The sequence below is a fragment of the Antennarius striatus genome, chromosome 15, assembly GCF_040054535.1.
Source record: "Antennarius striatus isolate MH-2024 chromosome 15, ASM4005453v1, whole genome shotgun sequence".
In the NCBI taxonomy this organism is placed as follows: domain Eukaryota; kingdom Metazoa; phylum Chordata; class Actinopteri; order Lophiiformes; family Antennariidae; genus Antennarius; species Antennarius striatus.
Genome location: NC_090790.1, coordinates 11,182,351 through 11,204,365, shown reverse-complemented (window position 1 = coordinate 11,204,365; position 22,015 = coordinate 11,182,351). Strand labels below are relative to the sequence as shown.

The 22,015-nt window shown below is 40.4% G+C and overlaps 1 protein-coding gene across 1 annotated transcript; it reads left to right on the top strand.

Annotated features, from left to right (window-relative positions):
• Window positions 1-1,218: 1,218 nt before the first annotated feature.
• Window positions 1,219-19,586, top strand: fgf10a (fibroblast growth factor 10a). Its single transcript, XM_068334762.1, has 3 exons — window positions 1,219-1,953; window positions 16,255-16,358; window positions 18,740-19,586. Exons 1-3 carry the CDS (start codon window positions 1,521-1,523, stop codon window positions 18,938-18,940), a joined length of 738 nt encoding a protein of 245 aa, XP_068190863.1. The 5' UTR covers window positions 1,219-1,520; the 3' UTR covers window positions 18,941-19,586.
• Window positions 19,587-22,015: the final 2,429 nt, after the last annotated feature.

Genomic DNA, 22,015 nt, shown 5'->3' with positions numbered 1-22,015 from the left:
GGGTTTTGTCTGGGAAGGGGAGGAGAAACAGAAAGGGGGAGAGGGAAAGGGAGGGAAAGAGAAAACAGGGTGGGACAGATCCCCCCCACCCACACACACACGCACACACACACACACGCACACACACACACACGCACACACACACACACGCACACACACACACACACACACACACACACACACACACGCACACACACACATACATGCAGACACACACAGACTCTTCAGCTCTTCAAAGCCAAGTGGTTTTCATAGACATCCAATTATGCTAAGAGATGACATCTGGAGAGTTGCAACAGATAAATAAGGTGAAAGGAAAGACAAAATTCAGTCACCTCAGAGAAACTTCAGATAACCAGAGAGAGCATCACTGATAGAGATAGGAGAGAGGGAGAGGCAGCAGAAAGAGGGAGGGGGCCGAAAAAGAGAGGGAGCCACACACGGGAGGAAAGAAGAGAGGGAACGCACTGCTCCAGCGCTCAGACTCCAAGAGGCAAGGACAGAGGGGAGATAGGAGCCCAGCTCACTAACAAGACGCTCAACAGGAGAGGGGAGAAAGACGAGAGCTCCTGGGCTCAGTTACTCACTCAAGTAACTTCAAACCAGCTCTGACAGAACAGGAGAAACAAAGAGAGAAAAGAAGAGAGGAAAGTCTGGCTTCTGTGACTTTTTCATGACCCATCTTGCTTGGATTTCTTTGGACATTTTCTGAGCTGCTTTCATCCTTTTTTTTTTTTTTTTTAAATTCTTGTTTTTATTTATTCAATTAGTTCTGAGTGATTTGACATCTTTTATCCAGAACTCGTTGGCCCATCTGTTATCAACCTCACTGGGCTGGAGAAAATAAATGGTTTGGGACGCGTGTGTGTGTGTGTGTGTGGAATGAACCAATCATTCGGAAGTGAGTATGTGTAGGCGTGCATTCAAACTTTAAAAAAGGATTCTGTGTGTGTGTGTGTGTGTGTGTGTGTGTGTGTGTGTGTGTGTGTGTGTGTGTGTGTGTGTGTGTGTGTGTGTGTGTGTGTGTGTGTGCGTGTGTGTCTGTGTGTGTGTGTCTGTGTGTGTGTGTCATCAACCGCAAGCAAAGGGCAGAGGTCTCGGGAGGAGAGGGTGGAGGTGGTGAGAGGTCTTTACGGGCGAATCCCCCCACTTGTTCCCACAACAAGGTGATCTGAGTTATGGATGTTGATACATTCCTGCTGTGCTGCTGAAGAAGAAACAGGCCGGGGGCTACAGCAGAGTCACTGCAGGCTTCACCAGTACCCCCCACCAGCAGACGTATCGCCAACACCAACGCCATCACCCTATATCCTCTCACACAGTCAGTTCCGTATTCACCCCATCCACTCTACAGATTTTTAAAAAAACCTACAGTCCCGGTGAGGTTGGGGGTCCCCAGACAGAGGAGGTGTAGTTGTTCAGTCAGGGGGGAGTTCTCCCGCTCTCATTCTCTCTTCCTGCACCCAGCTCAGCATGCCCCAGCCCCTGAGCACCTCCACGGCTCTCCCAGCTCCACTACCATGTGTAGATGGACAGTGACACAAGGTGCACCGGTCGCCTGGTTCTCCTCCTGCCGCTGCTGCAGACCTCCTTCACTCCTCCTTTCCCTCGCCTTCCTCTTCTTGCTCCTCCTGCTCGGACCCTCCGCGTCCTCGCCCCTGTCCACTTCATCGGTACACGATGCCCCAGGAGGGAAGCCTCCGAACATCTTCGTCTCACACCCGCCACCTCCCTCTTGGTCACCCCCTCCGCTGCACGCATCCTCTGCCAGGTTGCCACGGGCGACTAACGTGTCATCGTCCTCAACGGTTGTCGGCCGGCATGTACGGAGCAGCTACAACCATCTACAGGGAGACGTGCGTCGTAGGAAACTATTCTCCTACCAGAAGTTCTTCCTTCGCATTGACAAGAAAGGGAAAGTCAACGGAACCAAAACTGAGGATGATCCACACAGTAAGTCAACAGTTTTAAATGTGTTTCATCCCAGCATCCTATGTGTTTGTCTGAAGAGAGATGTTTGCTTCCTGGCAACCATTAAAATAGGCAACTTAGTAGAAGTACAAATACACTGATGTCGGTCATTTCTAACGTGCTCAGGCGGGCATATCTGCCACACAACAGGGTTGATGAAGAGAGAACATGACAGTAGCAGAGGAAGAGAAAAAAGCAAAAGGAGTTTGCCATGCAGTTAAAAAAAGAAATAATCCACTGGAACCTATTAAAGATAGCCCAGAGAAAGTTCTTCTACTTTAATATCTAAAATACAGTTATTACCAAAGCTTTGGAGACAATAGATAGGGCACCGCTGCCATTGTACCGCAGCCAGAATAGCAGTGGGTGCAAACTAGACGTGAGGCTTTACGGATTCAAATGTTTAGTAAGAACAACTCCTGCTCCTTTTTTTGGTTGTGCATTATTAGTCCTGCAAAATATCATTTTTGACCTCATCTTGAGAATGGTTACTGATGATCACATGCTCTTTTTGTCAGTGCCACTCATCCTCCCATTCACACAGTTACACTCACTTCAGGCAGATGCTCAGCCTTTGGTTGTCCGCTATAGGGCACTGGGAAACTTCACCGGTTCACTCAGGGCAACGTCAGATGTATTAATTGCATGAAAATTATTATAATCTCAAAAATGAAAGCCAAATGTACGCATTCTGTCAAAATTTAAGATAATGTGGCTACATATGCTGGGTAAAATGTGCTTTTATTAAAAAAAAGTTTTACTTTTAGCCAAACCTTCTTACAAGCCAAACAACAAATAACAAGCAAACCACAACTGTACACGACTATTACACTTCTAATGACCACCATCATTTGTGATGAAGTCTCTTTTTACTACTCAGAAGTTTGAGTCTCTATCTTGTATTACACACATCTGGAAGTTCTCCCGGTGTCACACAGCCTTCTGGTCTCAGAATAGCTGCATTGCCTGAAGGCGTATTGACAGTATTGAGGGGGAAGAGCCCATCACCCCCACATCTACCTGCCTAAGAGCATTAAGGCTGAAGGACTGAGTGATGTCCAAAACACATGATTCTTGTTTAAAATCTTTTCTACAACTGGTAAAATCTGTCTCAGAAAGTAACCTTCATAAATTGATTTTCATGTATGCACTACGTCATACATATCATACGTCTGCATATGTCTGTCTGTGGGTCTGTGGAGCTGTACGAGCCTCTCCCGCAAAGAGGTTACACTCTCGCTTAAGCACAGAGAGGCCAGTCCTGCACATGGCCTCCATATGGCAAAGCCCACTTTTATTAGGGCCAGGTCCTTGGTGAATATGTGTGTGCTGAACGTATATGTGACATTCAGACACCAGCGCTCTGCCAGACATGGCTGAAGGAATTTCAATTAGTGTCTTTTCCCCGCGTCTCTTGCTTGAAGTTGCCTGACGCACGTGCACGCACATGTTTTTTTTTTTTTACACACGTGCACATAACAACTGCAACCATTCGGAAGCAATACATCGCTAATGATAATGGTATAAGGTCACACTGTTAGATCTCAACAGCGCTTCCTGTGTAGTTTGTGACTAGGAATGGGGAAGAACTTTCAAGACACGGAAAAGAAAAATCATAAATATGAAGACTTGGCCACAGAAGTCAAAAACATTTTGAGTCATATTTGCCTTGGCTGCATTTCGTGAACATTTCAGCAACTATTTACCTGATGCAGATGTTTAACATAATTCAGATTAAAAGATGATGGATGGAAATAAACCGTCTGCAATGAAATAATGACATAATAATGTGCGTGTCTGCCCTCTAAAATCATGAGAGAAGCCTTTTCAAACTAAATCAAACTTAACATCATAAAATTCCACTCCGCTAACAGAGAACATGGATGTGGTGACTATTGTGGTAATATTATACATGTATACAGTGCAGTTTAGAGCTGAGTACTTTCTTCAAAGTTGCACTCTTAGAAAAATTAGTCATCTGACATATGTTTTGTATCCTTTCAGATAATGCAAAGCTAGCTTGAAAAATTATTTGAATTTTTTAATGTGTTAGAGGATACTCAGGTTTTGAACATCCACTTTTTAATGGATGCCATTTCTCAAGGAAAGAATCTATTTAAAGTCCATTGACTGGGCGGTTGTTAGCGTTGCTATGGTCTAGTAGCCTGGTAATGTTCAGGAGGTCAGATTGCAAATGAGCGTCATTAGATGGTGTCAGAGGTGATGAAAACGTTTCAGCGCCGGCTCCGGGGTCGAGGCTCTCCTCCTCCGCAGAGCCCTCCTAATCATCTTGTCAAAGATGAGGGCGGTACATCATTCAGGGATTAGGGCCTTTATTGTGAGTGTGTGCTCACTGGTGCATGTCAGTGTTTGTAGATTTGTGTTCCTGCGATCATCCACATTGCTCCGCTTTCATGTTGCAGTTCCTTTACAATGGGGATGGGTATTGGAACCCTGTTGTTCTGCTCTGCAGTTAGTACTTAGCATGCTGCCTCGAGCAAAGGTACCAGCCTCGATACGTCCATCGTCTTTCACATCGCTCCATGCAAACAAATCAATGAAACTAATGTGTTTGCACTCAAACTGTGGACTTGTGGTATCACATATGTGAATTAATATTAATTGGTGCTGACTTGACTACAATTCCAACTGTAGCCACTATGATTTCTAAAGCTGGGACACACACATAACTTTAATCATTCTGATTTTTTAAAGGTTTTCAATGTCCAGAGCAATTACTCAAGCCTACCCTCTCTGGTTTGACCTCTACCCGTTGACCCAAGTCAGGAAGCTTCGTTAATGCAGAGGTCACTGCTGCACACAGCGCATCACTCTCAACTGTTTTGTTATTCTTCCACTGTTAATGTGCATTACAAGGAGGATGCAAATGTCTCATTCTAAACTGACATCAGCATTCATATGTAAAAAAGACCTCCTGTGCATTATCAATTTATTTATTATCAGCCAAAAGGTCTTTCGGAAAAAAAGAAAGTTTGTAAAGACTGAAAAATTTGTTTCAGTCTTTACAAATGTTGTTATTTTGAAGACACGACCACTTTAACATAAAGAAAACTAGTTTGTAGTGAAAATGCTGAAATTATTTTACACTAGTTCTGTGATTTGGACATATTCGTAAGCATAAAGCAAAATTGTTACTCAAAACACAAAGTAAACAAGTGCTTTTCTTTCATGAATATTTTTTAACATCTTCTTGAAATTAGTCTCAGTCCTTTCCCTTCTCAGTTTCCACTGCCTTTACTTCGCTGCCTTTCTCCCAGCTCCCTGTATGACAAGTATTTAGTGTTCTCGCGGGAAAAGGTAACAGTGTGGCCTATTAAAGAGAGTTATGAGGAGGCACTGGATGCGCCAGAGGTTAGTGTCAGTGTTACTTTTCATTCAAAGTTACTTTGACATCTTCATAGACTTCTCTATGAAGACACTGAAGTGATCAATGAATACTGCTCAAGCTTCCAGGGAGGACACCAACAATGAGACTCAGCTGTCCTCTGAAAACATACAATAAACATATAACGCTGATGCGCAGCCTTGATTCCTCCTCTAATATTTTGCCTGTGGTTGAAACGGAAATGCTCCTGACAGGTTTTAAAAAAACAACCATAGAAAACCATCAAAGATAACAAGTGAAATTATGCAGTCATATGAGCAGTATTCCATTTTTTTTTTACATCAATACAATTTTTATAGTGCTTTCATTGCAGCTATGCTTTATATTAAACAATTTTGATCCACGACTCATGATCTTCATTTTAAATTATTTCACCAAAGAAAAAGCCGAGCCAAAGTATTATAATTAATATATCCTGTACTATATACTGTAAGCTTTGATGTCTGGACTGAAGTATTCAAGCGTCATGTGTGGTCAGCAAGGAAAACTTCAATTCAATTTAATTTTTCACAGAGTGCCACGTCAAAATATAAGTTACTGTATATCAAGGATAAAAATAACAGGTCTTAAAGATTTGAATCTACGGACCCAGCAACCCCCCGTTATTAAAGTGATAGTGACGAGAAAACAAAGGCATTTTACAAATCTTCTGCAGAGTTTTGTCCAATAAGCAAGGAAAATTCACTTTCTAGGTAAATTAGGGTACTGTATATATGGTGAATCAAAGACTATATGGTTTGTCACCAAAAAGGGATGTAAATGCCATAATGACACAGTTATCATTTAGTCAGTGAATACACTGATGAAAACTCAAAGCGGTTCTTTATTGAAAACTGTCCTTTTTTGATGAATATTATTCAAAACTTTTACAGCGTCTTCAGCAACTCAGAGTCAGAGCAGGTTGTGCAAGAAATTTTCTGACCTTCATGAAGAGATCAAGGCATAGGTATCATTAAGATTACAGTATACTGATACTGATACTTTTACCTGACACCTATCATTACTTTAGTGATACTTCTTGCCATCATTTGATCAAATGTAAAGACATTTAATGAAATATGATGACTGATTGTTCGGAAGACTCTTGTGTGTCATCATCAAGCAACCACATCAGCAATAGTGAAAAATACAAAATTAATATTGTTGCTCCTAAGACACCTCATGCAAAGTTCAAGCCACAAACTTCCCGGAGCTGTGAAAAAAGTTGAGTTTGGCCAACTTGGCAAGATGTGGATGGGGAGCTGCAGAGTTCATCATGGCAAGAATTCTTTGCCTGCTTCAAATGACCGAGTATACGCCCAAAATAATGCCTGTGTATAATAATTGTTGCACATGACGGCATTTTTGGTAAACATCAGTTAATAGCCCATATTGCATTAACAACCTACAGGCACTGGAAGGGACAACAGTCAGAAACAAAACCACATTCTTATTATTGAGATAAACAGACACAGGTGTAACTGTGGATCATGATCCAACAATGTTCTTGAATACACTGAGACTTTTACTCTGATGTGCATAGATAACTAAGCTACTGTATACATTGTACTGTTAACATTAGTGGCTAGGACAATGATGATAATTATGCACAGATTTATTTTACACATACCTACCATGGATTTGTTGTATGTGTTTGAGAGTTGTCTTGACTTCATTCTGACGAGGCAAAGAAAGACCCGTTTTCATCGAGGACATGACACCAAGTGCAGCTGACACTTTGCTTAAGATGTAAAACTATTGCTGTTTGCAAGAGAATCTAGTTTTTCTGCTCTTAGATCCTTTATACAAAACATATTTACATATTGTATTTTATTTTGTTTTGTTCATTTTTGTTGAACATCCTAAAAATTTCACCCTGTCCTCTCTGTCTGGAGTGGAGAGCTCATGTACCTTTGTCACTTGAAACACCAATTTAACACCAAACAATTTTAAATACCAGCTATTGTCGAGAAACTCAACATTATGTTATTATCAATAGCAGCACAGTTTGTCAGAGCTAGAACCAGAACTTACTGATTATTGGTTCTCGGTACCCATCTCCAAGTGATATATGAAAACACGTCCTATGCCTTCCAATGGTGATGAGTAAGTGATTATGAAATATCAATCCATTCAGTGATTGCGATCATTTCATCTACGAGAAGATGGATCTTCTTGTAGATGAAATGATCGCAATCATCTCGTCTACAGCAGCTTATGCCTTGCGGGTCATGGGTCCACTGGAGCCTATCCCGGCTTGCTACAGACAAAAGACGGCGTAGTTCCTTGATAAGACGCCGGTTCATCGCAGGGCCACATGAGAGACAAACGACCACTCACACTCATATATGGACAATTTGGAGTGATCAATTCATCTAAGCTGAATGGTTTTGAGGGTGGGAGGAAGCCATAGAACCCGGAGACAACCCACGCAGACACGGGGAGAACATGCAAACTCCGTACAGAAAGGAATCAAACCCGGAACCTTCTTGCTGTGAAGCAACAGTGCTACCCGCTGCGCCATTGTTTTGGCCCATTTCAAAACATTCCACTCAAAATAAGAGCGATTGCTGGTCGTACCATTTCTGACTTCTCCGTTTTCATGTTCGTCACACGGGTGAATGTGGACATTCAGATGTAACAGGCCCCATATGAAAGGGTTGGCATGAAATATTTGCATTTTGCGATATTTCTGCAATATTTAAGTGCAGTTTTTCTACTTCTGAAGACTCGATGTTTTTGCCAAATGTCTCCCAGGACAATGACAGGATCTGTCTCATTTTTCCATTACTGTTTACATATTTTCTATCATCGCCGCCTGATATTTTGCCATCCATTTACTCCCCTGTCCATTAAAGTGTCAGCTACAACAGGGTTGAAATAAGAGCCAGATTTCTGTAGACAGATCAAGGCAGCCCTGCCACAAACCCCACTAGTCAGGCACCACCTTAAACAAAAGTCTTTCAGCAACAAATCACGTTCCTGTAAGATCTTCTGCTGCGTTGGAGCACTCTGCCTCTCCGAACTGAAAATGGCTCCAAACATCAAGAGTCAATTACCGTTCACAAAGAATTTTAAGTTGGATATCATTGTTTTTGATGGATGGCCTTTTTCATTGTTTATGTTATGTGGGGAATTCTCACAGAGTACAATCATAAATATTCAGTGGGAGGGCAGAGAAGGAGGGAGGAACAGGAGGAGATACTCAGACTTACAAATAGAGCTCAGTAATTAAACTGATTTCCAACTAAATCTGGTGTGAATCAGCTTTTTAGCTTGTCGAAGCTGGTATGTAGCTCACAAATCTGGAAGATGATCAAACACACACTATTAACTTATCTAAAGGTTACGTAAATGTTTGATCCATCTGGTAGTACGCCAGTATTCCTGTAGAGCCCTCACGGTTCTTGTTATCAATATGAAGAGGCATTTATCATATGAATGTGAGTTGACTGCCCATCCAACTCCATGTTGGCTGATGTTTAGCAATAATCTAAGTTTGTTGTTGCTTAGATAGCAAATAATTACATTTGACAACACAATGAAAATCAGAATCCCTTTGGAGGAGACACTTATGGTAAAATGGTTTGCATCATTTACAGTTAAGACCTGGAAATTGCAGCATTTGCTTGATCAGTGAGACATTTGACTTCATGGCTTAATGTTGAAAGCTTACATAATCTTAGCGAAGTTGGAGCCAGCACTATTCTGTGGCAAACACCAGAACTAAATAATAAAATTTGTTAAGGTTCACCTGCAGCACAATTAAAAGCTCTCCTGGGTTTTCTTTTTGAATTCTTTATGTTCATTCCAAGCATGAATTGACACTTTGTGATGCAATGTATGCTGAGCAGTGACCTGTTACATATGAAAAAATAAACTGAATATCTGGCGTGTTGAGGCCTGTCGAGTTCTTTTTATAAATTGGAGTCATGAGAAGATTTATTGATCGGGTAAAAAGTTCTTCTGAAGCGATTTGTTTTGTTCCATCCTCCAAGTTCTACATGAAATGATATTTCTAGTATTTCCTGTAAAAACGTCTGCTGGGAAACTGAACTTGGTTGTGTTTGCCTTTTATTATCAAATCAGTGACCGAGCTGAACCAATGTACTGGAAGCTTAATACTGAATTTGTCGTTTGGTGGTGGTGTGGTTCATGTGAACAGGCAGGATTCATGGCCAGTAAAGCAGTGGGTGGTGAGGAACAGCATCTGTGACAGATAACATCCAGGGCTGCTGCCATGCAGACACCACGTGCTTCAGGGAAAGCCCCCCCATCAACCGTGCACACATACTCACACACCTCGTCTAACTGCTCCTTCCCACTCACTCCGAAACCTACTACGCACACACACACACACGCAGGCACGCACACACACACACACACACACACACACACACACACACACATACAAACACACATACAAAAACACACACACTGCATGAAAGTGAGGCTCTTAATGGAGTCATCAAAGGTAAAGCTCAGAGTTGAGTCCAGAGAAGCATCTGGACAGCCTGCTCGTTTGAACAGAGCAGCCAGGAATGCCAGCTAATTACCGTATGAATGTGTGTGTGTGTGTGTGTGTGCTTGTGTGTGTGTGGGTGTGTGTGTGCGTGTGCGTGTGCGTGTGCGTGTGCATGTGCTCGCAATACGTTCAAGAGCATAAATGCTTGCGTAGAGTGCAAACAGTAACAATGAAACTGAAATGTTAACATGCACAAACTGAACAATGTCTTTCCATGTTAATGATTTTGTGGTGTCAAAAGACACATTTCCAAGGTTTAAAGTCGGTGCCAACAGCTCAAACCACAACAGCGAGACAACTTTACACTGGTAGTGAACTGTGAATGAAAAATGTGTGAAATGCAGACACACGTGACAGCGCTTTGCCTTGAAAACAACTTTTCCAATGGGTTTCTGAAATTTTTTGACACAAAGTGGCAGCTTTGGAACTTTATTGTGTTATAAAGCAGCAGACTGTAAAAACAATCACAGTTTTTGGTTTCCTCTTTCAGTGAAATTACCATTAACATCACCATGAATATTTTTTGGTACCCTCCCATTTGCTCTTAAACATTTATGACATAACCTGTTGTAGTCTCACTGTGCACAGTTAGATGATCTCAGTTTATGCAGCCTGCAGGTCAGAGCAGCACAGATGGAAAAGTTAACACTATCTGTTGGCTGGGCTTAAGATATTTATAAGTGAGGCTTTCACGTGGGCGATCCCTTTTCTGTTTGATTCCTTTAGATAATCTGTATTTATTTTTCTTTTTGTACTTCATCAGGTTGTGAAATTGCATACAGCCTTAGCAATCTGTGGTTTTGGCCGTTTCTGTTCAATAGGAGAGGGTGATGTGTGACTGTGTGAGTGTTTCTTGTCAAGAAAGGAAATGAAACTAGTAATGGAGGAAGAATAAAAATAATTACATTTTTTAAAAATGTAGAGTGAATTAGAACAAAAAAATACGATTTTATAAAATATAAAAAAACATAACTTTCCCAAAACTTAAAAAGGTACCTCAGAACAAGTCTTAATTCCACTTGCAGCCATGGAAACAAGAAATACTAACAACAAAAACGTTTTTAAGTTATGCTCCAGAAATCAAATATGACGGACGGATGTGATGGCCGGAGGTGACATCCAGTACCCGTCTCCCTACCCCCTCCTCACTTTGTTGTAGGGGGTATAAAAATTCTGTTAGGTGAAAAAAAAAAAGCATTTGAAAATCAGAAACAGGCCTCAGTTTTGTATGCTACAGTCTAAACTGTTGGCAAGGCAGGCACTGATGTGGCCGCTCACTGCTGGATGATACCACATCAGTCCAAACCACTACCTCAGCTTGCCTTTAAACATATAGTAACCAGCAGTTTCTCCTCCAGTACAATATCTTCACCAGTGGTCACCAAGCAAACTTCACAGGCAAGAAGTGTGTGTTTGAATTCCAAGAACAAATGGTACAAAGGAAGTAGATCAAGTCTGCTAAAGCCACAGGTTTCTGGAAACACAGCACTGGCCAAAACGACTTGTTTGCAAGCTTTTCACTTTGGTTTTGTTCCAATATGGCAAATACAGCTGAAAAGTTTCATATTTTCAGCTGTTATCTGATTTAAGCACTTCAGCAGACCTCTTTTTTTTCATTTTGAATTTCTCCTTTCTGTTTTACATTTTATATTTTTAACTGTTGGAGTGGACTTTCTTGCATTTGGAATCTCCTATGGTAGTATGGCTTTAAGCTGTCATAATGAATATGCCATCATCAGTCACTCTACTACCATACATTCAAATACAAAATGATCTAATTATTATTCAGGCCTCTACTGATATAATCAGACAATAAAAAGAAGCTCTTTTGTCTCTTTTGTTTCCTGAAAATATTTTGTTACTAGGATGTCACACTTGTGACGAGCCTCTGCAGAACAACAACAGGGTTCAGTTGAATATTGGGGTAATGATAGAATAAACGAGCTAAGCTGTTTCAAATCTTCTCACTGTTGTGAGTTCACTAGTCTGGAAGTGAAAATATCTCACCATAGAGGGAAAGACCTGGCAGATGAGGCTGCATGAATACAGTACGCCTGCTTACAGCTGGTCACCATGTTCAGGTCAACTGTCAATAACAACACAAAAAATCTCCTGGATGTACAGTGTAAATGTTTTATTAAGTCCTCCTGCTTCGTTCTGTGAGTCTCGGAAAGCATCGCACTTCAATGAGACACAAAACTGCTTCAAAAAGTCAATAAGAGTGTGGGAAAAGGTAATACAGATAGAAGGTGGTTTAATGTCAGTATGGGGAGGGTTCATAAATGTTTAAATTACCGTAAATAATAACATAAATAGTTTGTTGCTATATCGTAGAATTCGTTATTTGCCTGTGATTTGTTGAATGCATTAATCTTGAGTAACAAGGGCACACTGTACAGTTATACTGTATATATATAGATTTATATATATATATATATATATAGTTTTTGAAATATATATAAATTAACTGATAAATTTGCTGATAATGTCCCTGAAAAATACCGAGCTAAAAATGTCAATCTTTCAATGTAAAAACAAAAAATCCTAATTCTGCACATTGTTCCAGATCCACTCTAAAATACACAGACTTCCTTGCTGTCATAAGCGTAACCACACTGCCAAGCTTCATGAAAATCTGTCAGGCAGTAATCCTGCTAATGAACACCACATAAAAACATTCACAGCAAAAACAAAGATGCCAAACCATAACCAAGACGGTCAACCATGACTAAAGATTCATGTTCAGGAAAAAAAACCCACTAGTGGTATAGTGAGAAGATTAAATGAGGTTGAGGAATTATTCTGGTGTGGTCGAGGTTTGAAAGTCTGAGGGAACCAGACTACCTTTCATAAAATGTAGATGCAAATATGACCAGTAATGTCTTAGGTACAGGTGTATGGATGGATGGATGGATGTATAGATGGATGGATGGAACAAATGTGTATAGCCTGTGTATACATATGTATAAAGTCTATTGTGTCTAACCTCAATTGCATTATAAAATGTCAATTCACATTAATATTTATGAATTAGGCACCGAGTGTAGTTCCAGCTGAAGTATCAAACGCTGCAGTGGTCTTCATGGTAAATGAACACGTTCCTTCTGTTGGAGGGCCAGGTAGTGTCTGTTTGTGCTTGCAGCTCCATCAGTGTTAGTTTGAGTGGGTTTACTTGGCAATGACTGGTTTTGGCTTGTTTTTATGAAATTTGTGGTGCTGGCCCATTTTTTACACAGGTGTTTGCCCTTGGTAGTTTCTTAAAATTTGTTTATAGTGGATGATGTCCATGCCTTTCACATTAAGAGGACCCTTTGCTCTTTCCTCTTTGGGTCATTAAACATTTTTTTTCTCTACATTTTAGAAATTAATTCATAATGAAAAAAAAATGGTTTGAGGACCAAGAGGCACAGGAAGGGATAATAACTATCTTCCTCACCAGAAGAAACAAAAGACACCAGTTGTTGCAGATGGAAGTGTTGAATGAGGAAGATCAGAGCAAAACACCAGGATCGGAACTATTTGTGGAATTACAGTACAGTATATGCATGGCTGCGTCTGTGTGTCTGTTCATCACAATGACCTGATGTATGGGGTTACTCCATCTTGGTGCCATCAACTCTGATGCAAATCAAGCCTCCATTGCCTTTTAACTCACAGCCAGTCAGACTGCTTTGGTAAAAGGACCATAAAAGAGGTCTGTGCTTTGGTTTTTGACAAACCACATCAAACAAGAGTAGGGAATCAGGGTTTGAACAGGTGGACTGCTCTTAATGCAGCACACAGACATCTTATTTTGAAAGATTCCAGCTCTGATGTCAGCTGTGCTACAGCGAGAACATTTTGACCTGAATAGCTCACTGTTATTTTGCAGCACATGTCGTGTGTGAATAATGAACTTGACAAAATAACCATGATGATACACTGAGGTTGAAGGTGACAAAAGGCAGCATTACAAGGAAAAATAATTTATCTCTTGAGAAGATTTTTTTTCCCATTTCATGCATTTCCAAACTGTTAACTCGTTGCTGTTCATCATGATTGATGCATTCCACAAAAAGAAAAATCCAAGTGTTAAAAAAAATATGTATATATATATTTTGTATATACTGTATATACTGTATTATATATGTGTGTGTGTGTGTGTGTGTGTGTGTGTGTGTGTGTGTGTGTGTGTGTGTGTGTGTGTGTGTGTGTGCGTGCGTGCGTGCGTGCGTGTGTGTGTATATGTATATGTATATATAAATATATATAAGGTTCTACATTCACATTAATCCTCTTCATTCTCTCATCTCTCTGACCATCATGGAATCAAATCAAGGGTTACGAGAGGAGAGTATGAGAGAAGGATTAAGACTGACAAGGGCAGTATTTAAACAAGATCTGAAGTGCATCTGAAGTTGTTTGCTTGCCATTTGACTCTTCCTCTTGTCCGATCATCTATTGATATTTGCTTTAATCATGAATTGAAAGATCAATTCTCATTTTAAGGTAGAAGCACTGCCACACAGTTTAACCTTACCACTTGCATCAAATTCAGATTCCCTTATTATAGAACAAGCAGACAGATAAAGTAGTATTTTTGGCAATGAAACATGGCAAACCTCAAATAAATGGAATGCGTCAATCTAAAAACAGCACAGGGCTGCTATAGCCCGTTAGCCCCCACCTGCGTTAACGTGTTGGTATGATCTCCATAATGACATTCTATTGGCGATGCATCCATTTAGCCAGCGCATGGATTGTCTGTGGACAAGCGGAGTAGGAAAAAAAAACGCTGGCAGAGGCCAAAGAGAGAGAAGTGACAAAAGAAAAGAAGTACAGGAGGAAAATGATGATTAATTTGTCAACACAAGCAAAGGGCAGATACAAAACATCGTATCTCATTTGACTTATTAACTTGTTAAATTAACCATGCTCTGAAAGAAAGCTGGGAATATGTACACTATGCATGGGAAATTTTTGAAAACTTTTTACTCTTTAAACCTGTGTCGGTAAGGTGAAGGTCAACCAGAATTTCATGAAGATGTCCAGTCAGCTTTGATGAAATGAAAAATGGTCTCAACAATATCTCAAAAAAGATTTTAAGAAATATCTGCTGAATCAATTATGTGAGTGTAAATGACTCACTGAAGATATAGGGCTGTATTTAACATTTTTATTTAACCTTTTTAAATCTTTATCTTGAGCTGAAGGTGATAGATATGTTGCATTCATAGCTGGTGAACAGAAAACTATTTTCAACAAAATGCTTACAGAATGTGGTGGATTGTGAATGAGTGAATGTTGGCCCAGACCAAAGTTATAGTCCTGACCTGGATAATTCGAGCCCGCCTCAACAAGGAGCTGTCCATAAAACATACAAAAAGGAAACTAATTACCAACACTTTAAAATCTTAAAATGACAATAAGAGACAGCCTGAGACAGTCTAGGCTCTTCCTAGAACCAGGCTCCACTTCCTACTGGCCCCTTTAACTAATCCTCTCAAACCCTTGATCATTTTATGGCTTGGTGTAACTGACTTCAGGATGAGAGAAGAAAGGGCAAGCAACCACAGCTTTAACCAGTAAATGATTCAGGCTTGAAAACCGATACAGACACCTTGACCTCTTGCCAGTCTGGCAGCCACTGAAAATCTCTCCGTCCTGTTCGTGTGCTCGACTGACTGCATGAGCTCCCCTGGTCAGAAAAACAAACATAGAGCGGAGAAATGTTTTTTCCTGGCTTACACCTCAGTCCCAGGGCATGCAACCCACAAGTTAACTTGCAAAATGAACAGGGGGCAAGAGGCTGGTCTGAGGTCTGCCTGTCACATTCTGAGGAAACAAGACTGGGGTTCACTTGTGCAAAAGAAGCCGAGTTGAATTAAGTTTGTCTTGCAGTAAATTTAAGACATTTTGCATAATTAAAAGAACTCTGATCAACAGTGACACAAGCACACATAAAGCCTCACATTTCATGGAGTTTCCACTTTTTTAATGTTTTTTTTTAATTATTATTATTGGAGCAGTTTTGTCTCTGAAGCTGTCCACATGGGAATGCCAGTTATGCTAGTGAGAAACATCAAAAGCCATTAAATTATTGAAATAATCAGTCATAGCAGAGATAGTAACAATAAGCCGACAAGTTGAAGTGATTTTTGATTTGTTGCGGCTTTATTTGCCTACTGCTGGTTTGCCATTGCTTGTTTGGGTTTTGGAACTGGTAGTCAAATCGTTATAAGATGTCATCTCTGCTACTTTTGTTGTGGAAATATCTGATGTCAGCACGTGTTAGTGAACAGCACATGAATGAAATATGGATGTAATAATAATGGATACTAACTCAATCTCAACTCAACTTTTGATACCTTTGTCTCTGTCCTTGCTGCACCAGGTATTCTGGAGATCAAGTCCGTGGATGTGGGAGTGGTGGCCATCAGGGGCATCAGCAGTAACTACTACCTAGCAATCAACAGGAGGGGAGACTTGTATGGAGCGGTGAGTAGTAGTTTCACACTGACAAGATAGAACACATTCTGTTTTCAGTGTTTAGTATTGCACAGTTGTTTCATAATGATTCAGTTTTATTAGCATTGCGGTGTAAAAGACATTGCTCTCCCTAAACTGTTGACTCTGCAACTTTGACTTTCCTTTGAATGCTTCTTGCAACAATGGACAAAGCTGCAAGTCTCTCTGTTCCAGAAATAAGAACCATGGTTCAGTTGATGCAAGCTCTCCTCTCTCCTCTACCTACTTCTGCTCTCCACTCCATTCAGAAACAGGAAATACAATCCTTTAGTTTCTCTATTCAGCTTCAGTCCCTCTAGGTAGTGCACCGCGTGTTTCATCTGTTCTCTCTTTCTTCTGCTCATTCTCTCCCTCCTTTTTTTGGTCTTTGTCTTACTTTGAAAGACCCGACTTTCAGTGTGTCTCTCTGGAGTCACACTGCAGATGAAATGACACACGGTAGAAAAGAAAGAGAGGGATTCTGTTGCATGGCCTGAAACTGAATTCCCATGACGTCTTCTGCCCGGTGCAACACAAGCTGTAGTCGCGCAGCGGTGAGGGGCTGGCATTCGATTTCACTTGATGGGGTTGAGACAGTAACTTCTTTATGCAGTGGTAATGAAATGAAATCATTGTTACATTACGCCGCCGGCAAAATACATGTTAATTACATAAAATATTATGTTTACCAGTCGCTTTAACATGGCTGCATTTAGTTTACAATCCTCGGAGAAAAGAAGGAATATTGTTTGACACAAGCAACATGTGCTCTGGGGGAGACTATTACATATATTTGAAGTACTTCTGCAATGTGATTACAATTTAATTTAACTTGAGAGGCAGTCGGAACATGTTTGTGGTTCGGTCACATAGAGCACCAAGCTGCAAGTGTCTGTGTAATATTCTCTTTCTGCTTTGGGAACATTCAGTTTTACTCCTGGAACCAATCTGAACAGCTGTAGCCAGAAACAGAGAGGGAGAGAGAAACGGAGAGAAAGAAAGAGATTGCGCGCATATGTGTGTGTGTGTGTGTGTGTGTGTGTGTGTGTGTGTGTGTGTGTGTGTGTGTGTGTGTGTGTGTGTGTGTGTGTGTGTGTGTGTGTGTGTGTGTGTGTGTGTGTGTGTGTGTGAGGCAAATGCATTTTTGCTCGTGAATATCAACCGCATCCAGTCGACTAGCTGCTTAAGCGACGTTAGCCTTGAGCACAAGGGCAGCTTCCAGTAAACTGACAAACGTTACTCTCTCAGATCATTTTCTCTTTATTTGCCAGTGGGTGGTCACCGCGGTAACTTAAAGCACAAACATTAGGTCACAACGCTCTACGCTGGCCAAGTCTGGAGACATCATATCACAAGCTAACCTCTCTGCCCCCTGTCTCCTGCAGACACTCCCCCTGAGTCCCTGCAGTCAAATGACGCACAAACAACATCTTCAACTATTTGTTTCATGTCCAGCTTTTCAGCAAATGACCCTGATTACAGTTTTGGGTTCATTTTGGGGGAAATGGCTTTCCAATTTTTTTTTTAGAGCATGTTGTCGAATTAGAATGTCAACATGTTGTAGCTGCTCTACGAACAGCAGTCATAGCCTGAAAGCAGCAACAATATGAAGGGCCAAACATTCCCTTTTAATTAAATATAACCTCCTAAGAAAGCTATCTATGTGATAACCAACTGAAATATTATTCAAGTACAGTATTTTCCACACTATAAGGCACACCTAAAAGTCTTTAATTTTTTCAAAAACTGACAGTGCGCCTAATGATCCAGTGTCCCTCATATATGAAAATTTTTTCAGAAATGTCTTTCATTGAAGGTGCGCCTTATAGCCTAGTGTGCTTTATAGTGCAGAAAATTCTGTAGTATAAACACATGTCCCATGATTGATAGAAATTAGGATTTGATAAAAGTATGGATCCACCTCTCATCTGTGTGTCTAAAGTCCAAATGTAAATTGTAATCAGGTGGCTAAAGCGTTAAAGAAAGTTTGAAGGGCTAAATACTTACTTGTGCTGTCAGATTTTTCATTGGTCATTCCATCAAACTCTGTGAGGTAGATTATATGTTAAAGACCAATAAAGCAACAGATTTTTGTCTAAAAAAATGTGATAAGTGGCTATGCTATGAATTAAGCCTCTATTAGGGGAGCAAATAATAGATACGACCAGTAAGCAACCAGTGCTCTACAAGTGTGCTCATATTGGTTTTTTTGTGAAAGCAACAGGCCAAAGGATAGTTTATAATTGCTATAAATAGGCTGTCGCAGAGGTGAACGTACGCTCAATCTGTTTTATGTTCTTTTATATCATCTTTACACCGGGATTTATTTCTGAATGAATGACATGTTCCTTCATCATCTCTCTCTCCTGCAGAGGGACTACGGTCCTGACTGTCGTCTGATTGAACGCATCGAAGAGAACAAGTACAACACCTACGCTTCTGCAGAGTGGCGCAACAAGAAGAAGCACATGTTTGTGGGACTGAATGCCAATGGCAGGCCAATGAAAGGGAGGAAGACACGGAGGAAAAACACAGCCACGCACTTCCTGCCCATTATGGTACAACCACGATGATTGGACACATGAGCCACGGCGGAGCTCTGCAGACTGCATGGAATCAGACTGCTTACTACATCGAGGGCTACATTGGACAGATCTGAATCAGATCTGCATGATGCACTGATGAAAAAAATGGAAACCTATGGACATAGTATCTCTTTTGGACAAAGACATTCCTATTTTTAAAGAAAGAAATAAGATATATTGCTAAACAATGTATATATTATTTTCAGTTTTAAGTTATCAAGTACATTGGCACTGTAGATAATGAAAGGAAAAATGAAAACAAATGACTTCTGTGCCAAAATGCAATCAGTAACTAACATTTCTAGATTTGTGTACATTAGCAAAGAGAAGAAAAGAAAAAGAAAGAAAGAAATGAAAAGGAAAAGAAGTGGTACTGATGAAATGTGTGCTAAAAAAGAGAAAAAGACAAAAAGCAGGAGATGAAAAAGATGAGAAATAGTCAAGAAGCACCAACAAAACAGCAAGTCGAACATTACGACATTCTATCATGTTTTTTTCCTTTAAATTTATTTATTTTGTGAAATATTTAACAAGAACCAACAAAATACAAAAAGGACAAATTCTTGTCTTTTTACCATTTATGCTTCTCTTTTTGAATACTAATCATTTAAACCTAAATAAATATAAAAATATATATATTTGTCTTTATGTTTTTTGACTTTGAATCCTTTTATATATTTCATTGTTCCATTAACGGTTTTTCATATTGTAAATACACAGCAAAGAGATGAAAATAAATAAATATATGAATGAAAAGATAAAGCAGTCTCCAATAGTTGAGAATACAGTAGTTGATTCACTGTATTCTATTTGTCTTACCTTGCAATTTGCTGGATACAAGAATTAGAAAGTAAAAGATAGTGTGATGATGCTTTGGTTCTGAATGGCATACATCTGCAGAAGAAGATGAGCTGTCATGAAACTGCTGAGTTCATAAGTTAAGGGAATATTTTAGCATGGAAGGTTCATTCTTGACGTTTAAAGTACAGTATTTTCCGCACTATAAGGCACAGCTAAAAGCCTTTCATTTTCTCAAAAAGTGACAGTGCGCCTTACAGTCCAAGTGCGCCTTAAATATAAAAAAGTTTTAAAATAGGCCATTCATTGAAGTTCATTGAGTTCTCAGATGAGTTCTCAGCTTTAACCTCAACCCCCAAGCTGTTGCCTATCTGGTCAGCAGCCCAGATGGAATTGGAAAGTCTAACCTGCACTACCCCCCCCCCCCCCCCCCCCCCCAGGTACCTGCTGTTTCAGGTGTCAACCACATTTGCAAATCAATTGTAGCATGCCAGGCACCTTTGACTAGCAGTGACTTGGCCCTTGAAATTTCAGAAAAGGCTACAGATTCATGAATGCAACCCCTTTAGCGCATCTCACTTTAGTGGATGCATAATGTAACTACAGCCACTACTGTAGTTTCTATTCTATGCGCCTTGTAATGTGGTGCTGCCTATTCTCTTAAAAACAGTTTTAAAATAGGCCATTCATTACCGGTGCGCTTTATATTTAGATTTGCCCTCTAATCCAGTGTGCTTTATAATCCAGTGTGCCTTATATATGAAACATTTTTAAATAGGCCATTCATTGAAGGTGCGCCTTATAATCCAGTTTGGCTTATAGTGTGGAAAATACTGTAATACACTGGCAAAACAACTGCAGCTCATGGTCTTCATTGGTGTCTTAATTTCCTGGATTGAGCTAATTCAAGAGTCACTTTTCAGGCTCAAATCAAGATCAAAATGAGTGCAAACATCTTTATGTATGAAGTCAGTGTGAATAATGTGAATAAAGAATCTGTAAGCGATTAGACTTTTACAACAAGACCAGCAAACAAACTGGTTCATGAATTCAGTGTTTTTCATTTCTTGCAAAAAAAAAAATCATCAGGACACATGGCAAATGTGACTTTTTGAAGGATAAACACTGCCTTTAGTATGTCAACAACAAAGACGAAACAGGCATCAGAGAAGGATCACACATACACACACACACACACACGCGCGCACGCACGCGCACGCACGCACGCACACACACACACACACACACACACACACACACTCGCGGTCCATCATCATAATCATCATCCTCCTTGACCTTACTTGTCTGAAACCTGTTGCTGCACACCCCCACCACCCCACCCCCAAACTCAGAGACAGAAAGACACATGGAGCAGAGCTTGTGGTGTAACATAAATATCACTCCCTTGTTTATCACCTGATTTTAATTAACTATGATGTCATGTTTTCTTTATTCTCCTCATGCTCTCCCTCTCATCCACTTAAGTTCCTTCTCTGCCGAGTCCTGCGCTGCGTTCTGTTCACTTTTTTTTTGTTGTTGTTCAAGACCTTTGTCATCTCTTGGTAAAGTCCAGATAATATGGAGCAATTAGTGGGATCAGACCTAGAGCAAGGTTAGGATTCAAACACACACACACACACACACACACATGCACACGCGCACACACACATGCACACTTCCTCTGCCCAGGGCTGCAGCAGTTGTAATTTGTTCACTGCATCCATCACTTTCAACTCTGTTTCCCTCTTTCTCCTGCTCTGTCTGTGTGTGATGGAATCCACCGGAGTTGGTCCATCCTGCTGTGTTTATGCTAAAAAGGATCTAGATCCTCTTTTGGTGTGCAGGAATCTTCAGCGCCAAACACTCATGTCAAAACGTGAGTAAGTATGATGCATCAGAGGGCGATTCGAGTTTCCTTTTATCCTCCTAGGGCATCTAGCCCTTTGTTTATATGATTACTTGGGTGTTCTCTAAACGACATATCAAGAACAATTACTTTGAAATGTGTTCAAGACACTGATCCCCCCATCTCCACCCCCACCCCCTCGTTCCTTCCCTCTCTCACCCTTTTCCCTCCCCTCATAAAGTTCAAGGGCTGGCATTCCTAAGCTAAGATGTCTTTATTATTTGGTGGTACAACTTCTATATATGTAAAAAACCCATTGAAAGTCCTTATTAGAACATAGAAATCTGGACTTTCATATTTAAGCCCACATCATCCATTTCGAGATCAAATGTGCACCTATGTCATGTGTACCTCTTTTC

Coding starts and splice junctions, on each gene's coding strand:
- fgf10a (XM_068334762.1), top strand. CDS start 1,521: ATGTGTAGATGGACAGTGACACAAGGTGCACCGGTCGCCTGGTTCTCC. Junction 1,954..16,254: donor AACTGAGGATGATCCACACA/GTAAGTCAACAG, acceptor TTGCTGCACCAG/GTATTCTGGAGATCAAGTCC. Junction 16,359..18,739: donor GGGGAGACTTGTATGGAGCG/GTGAGTAGTAGT, acceptor TCTCTCCTGCAG/AGGGACTACGGTCCTGACTG.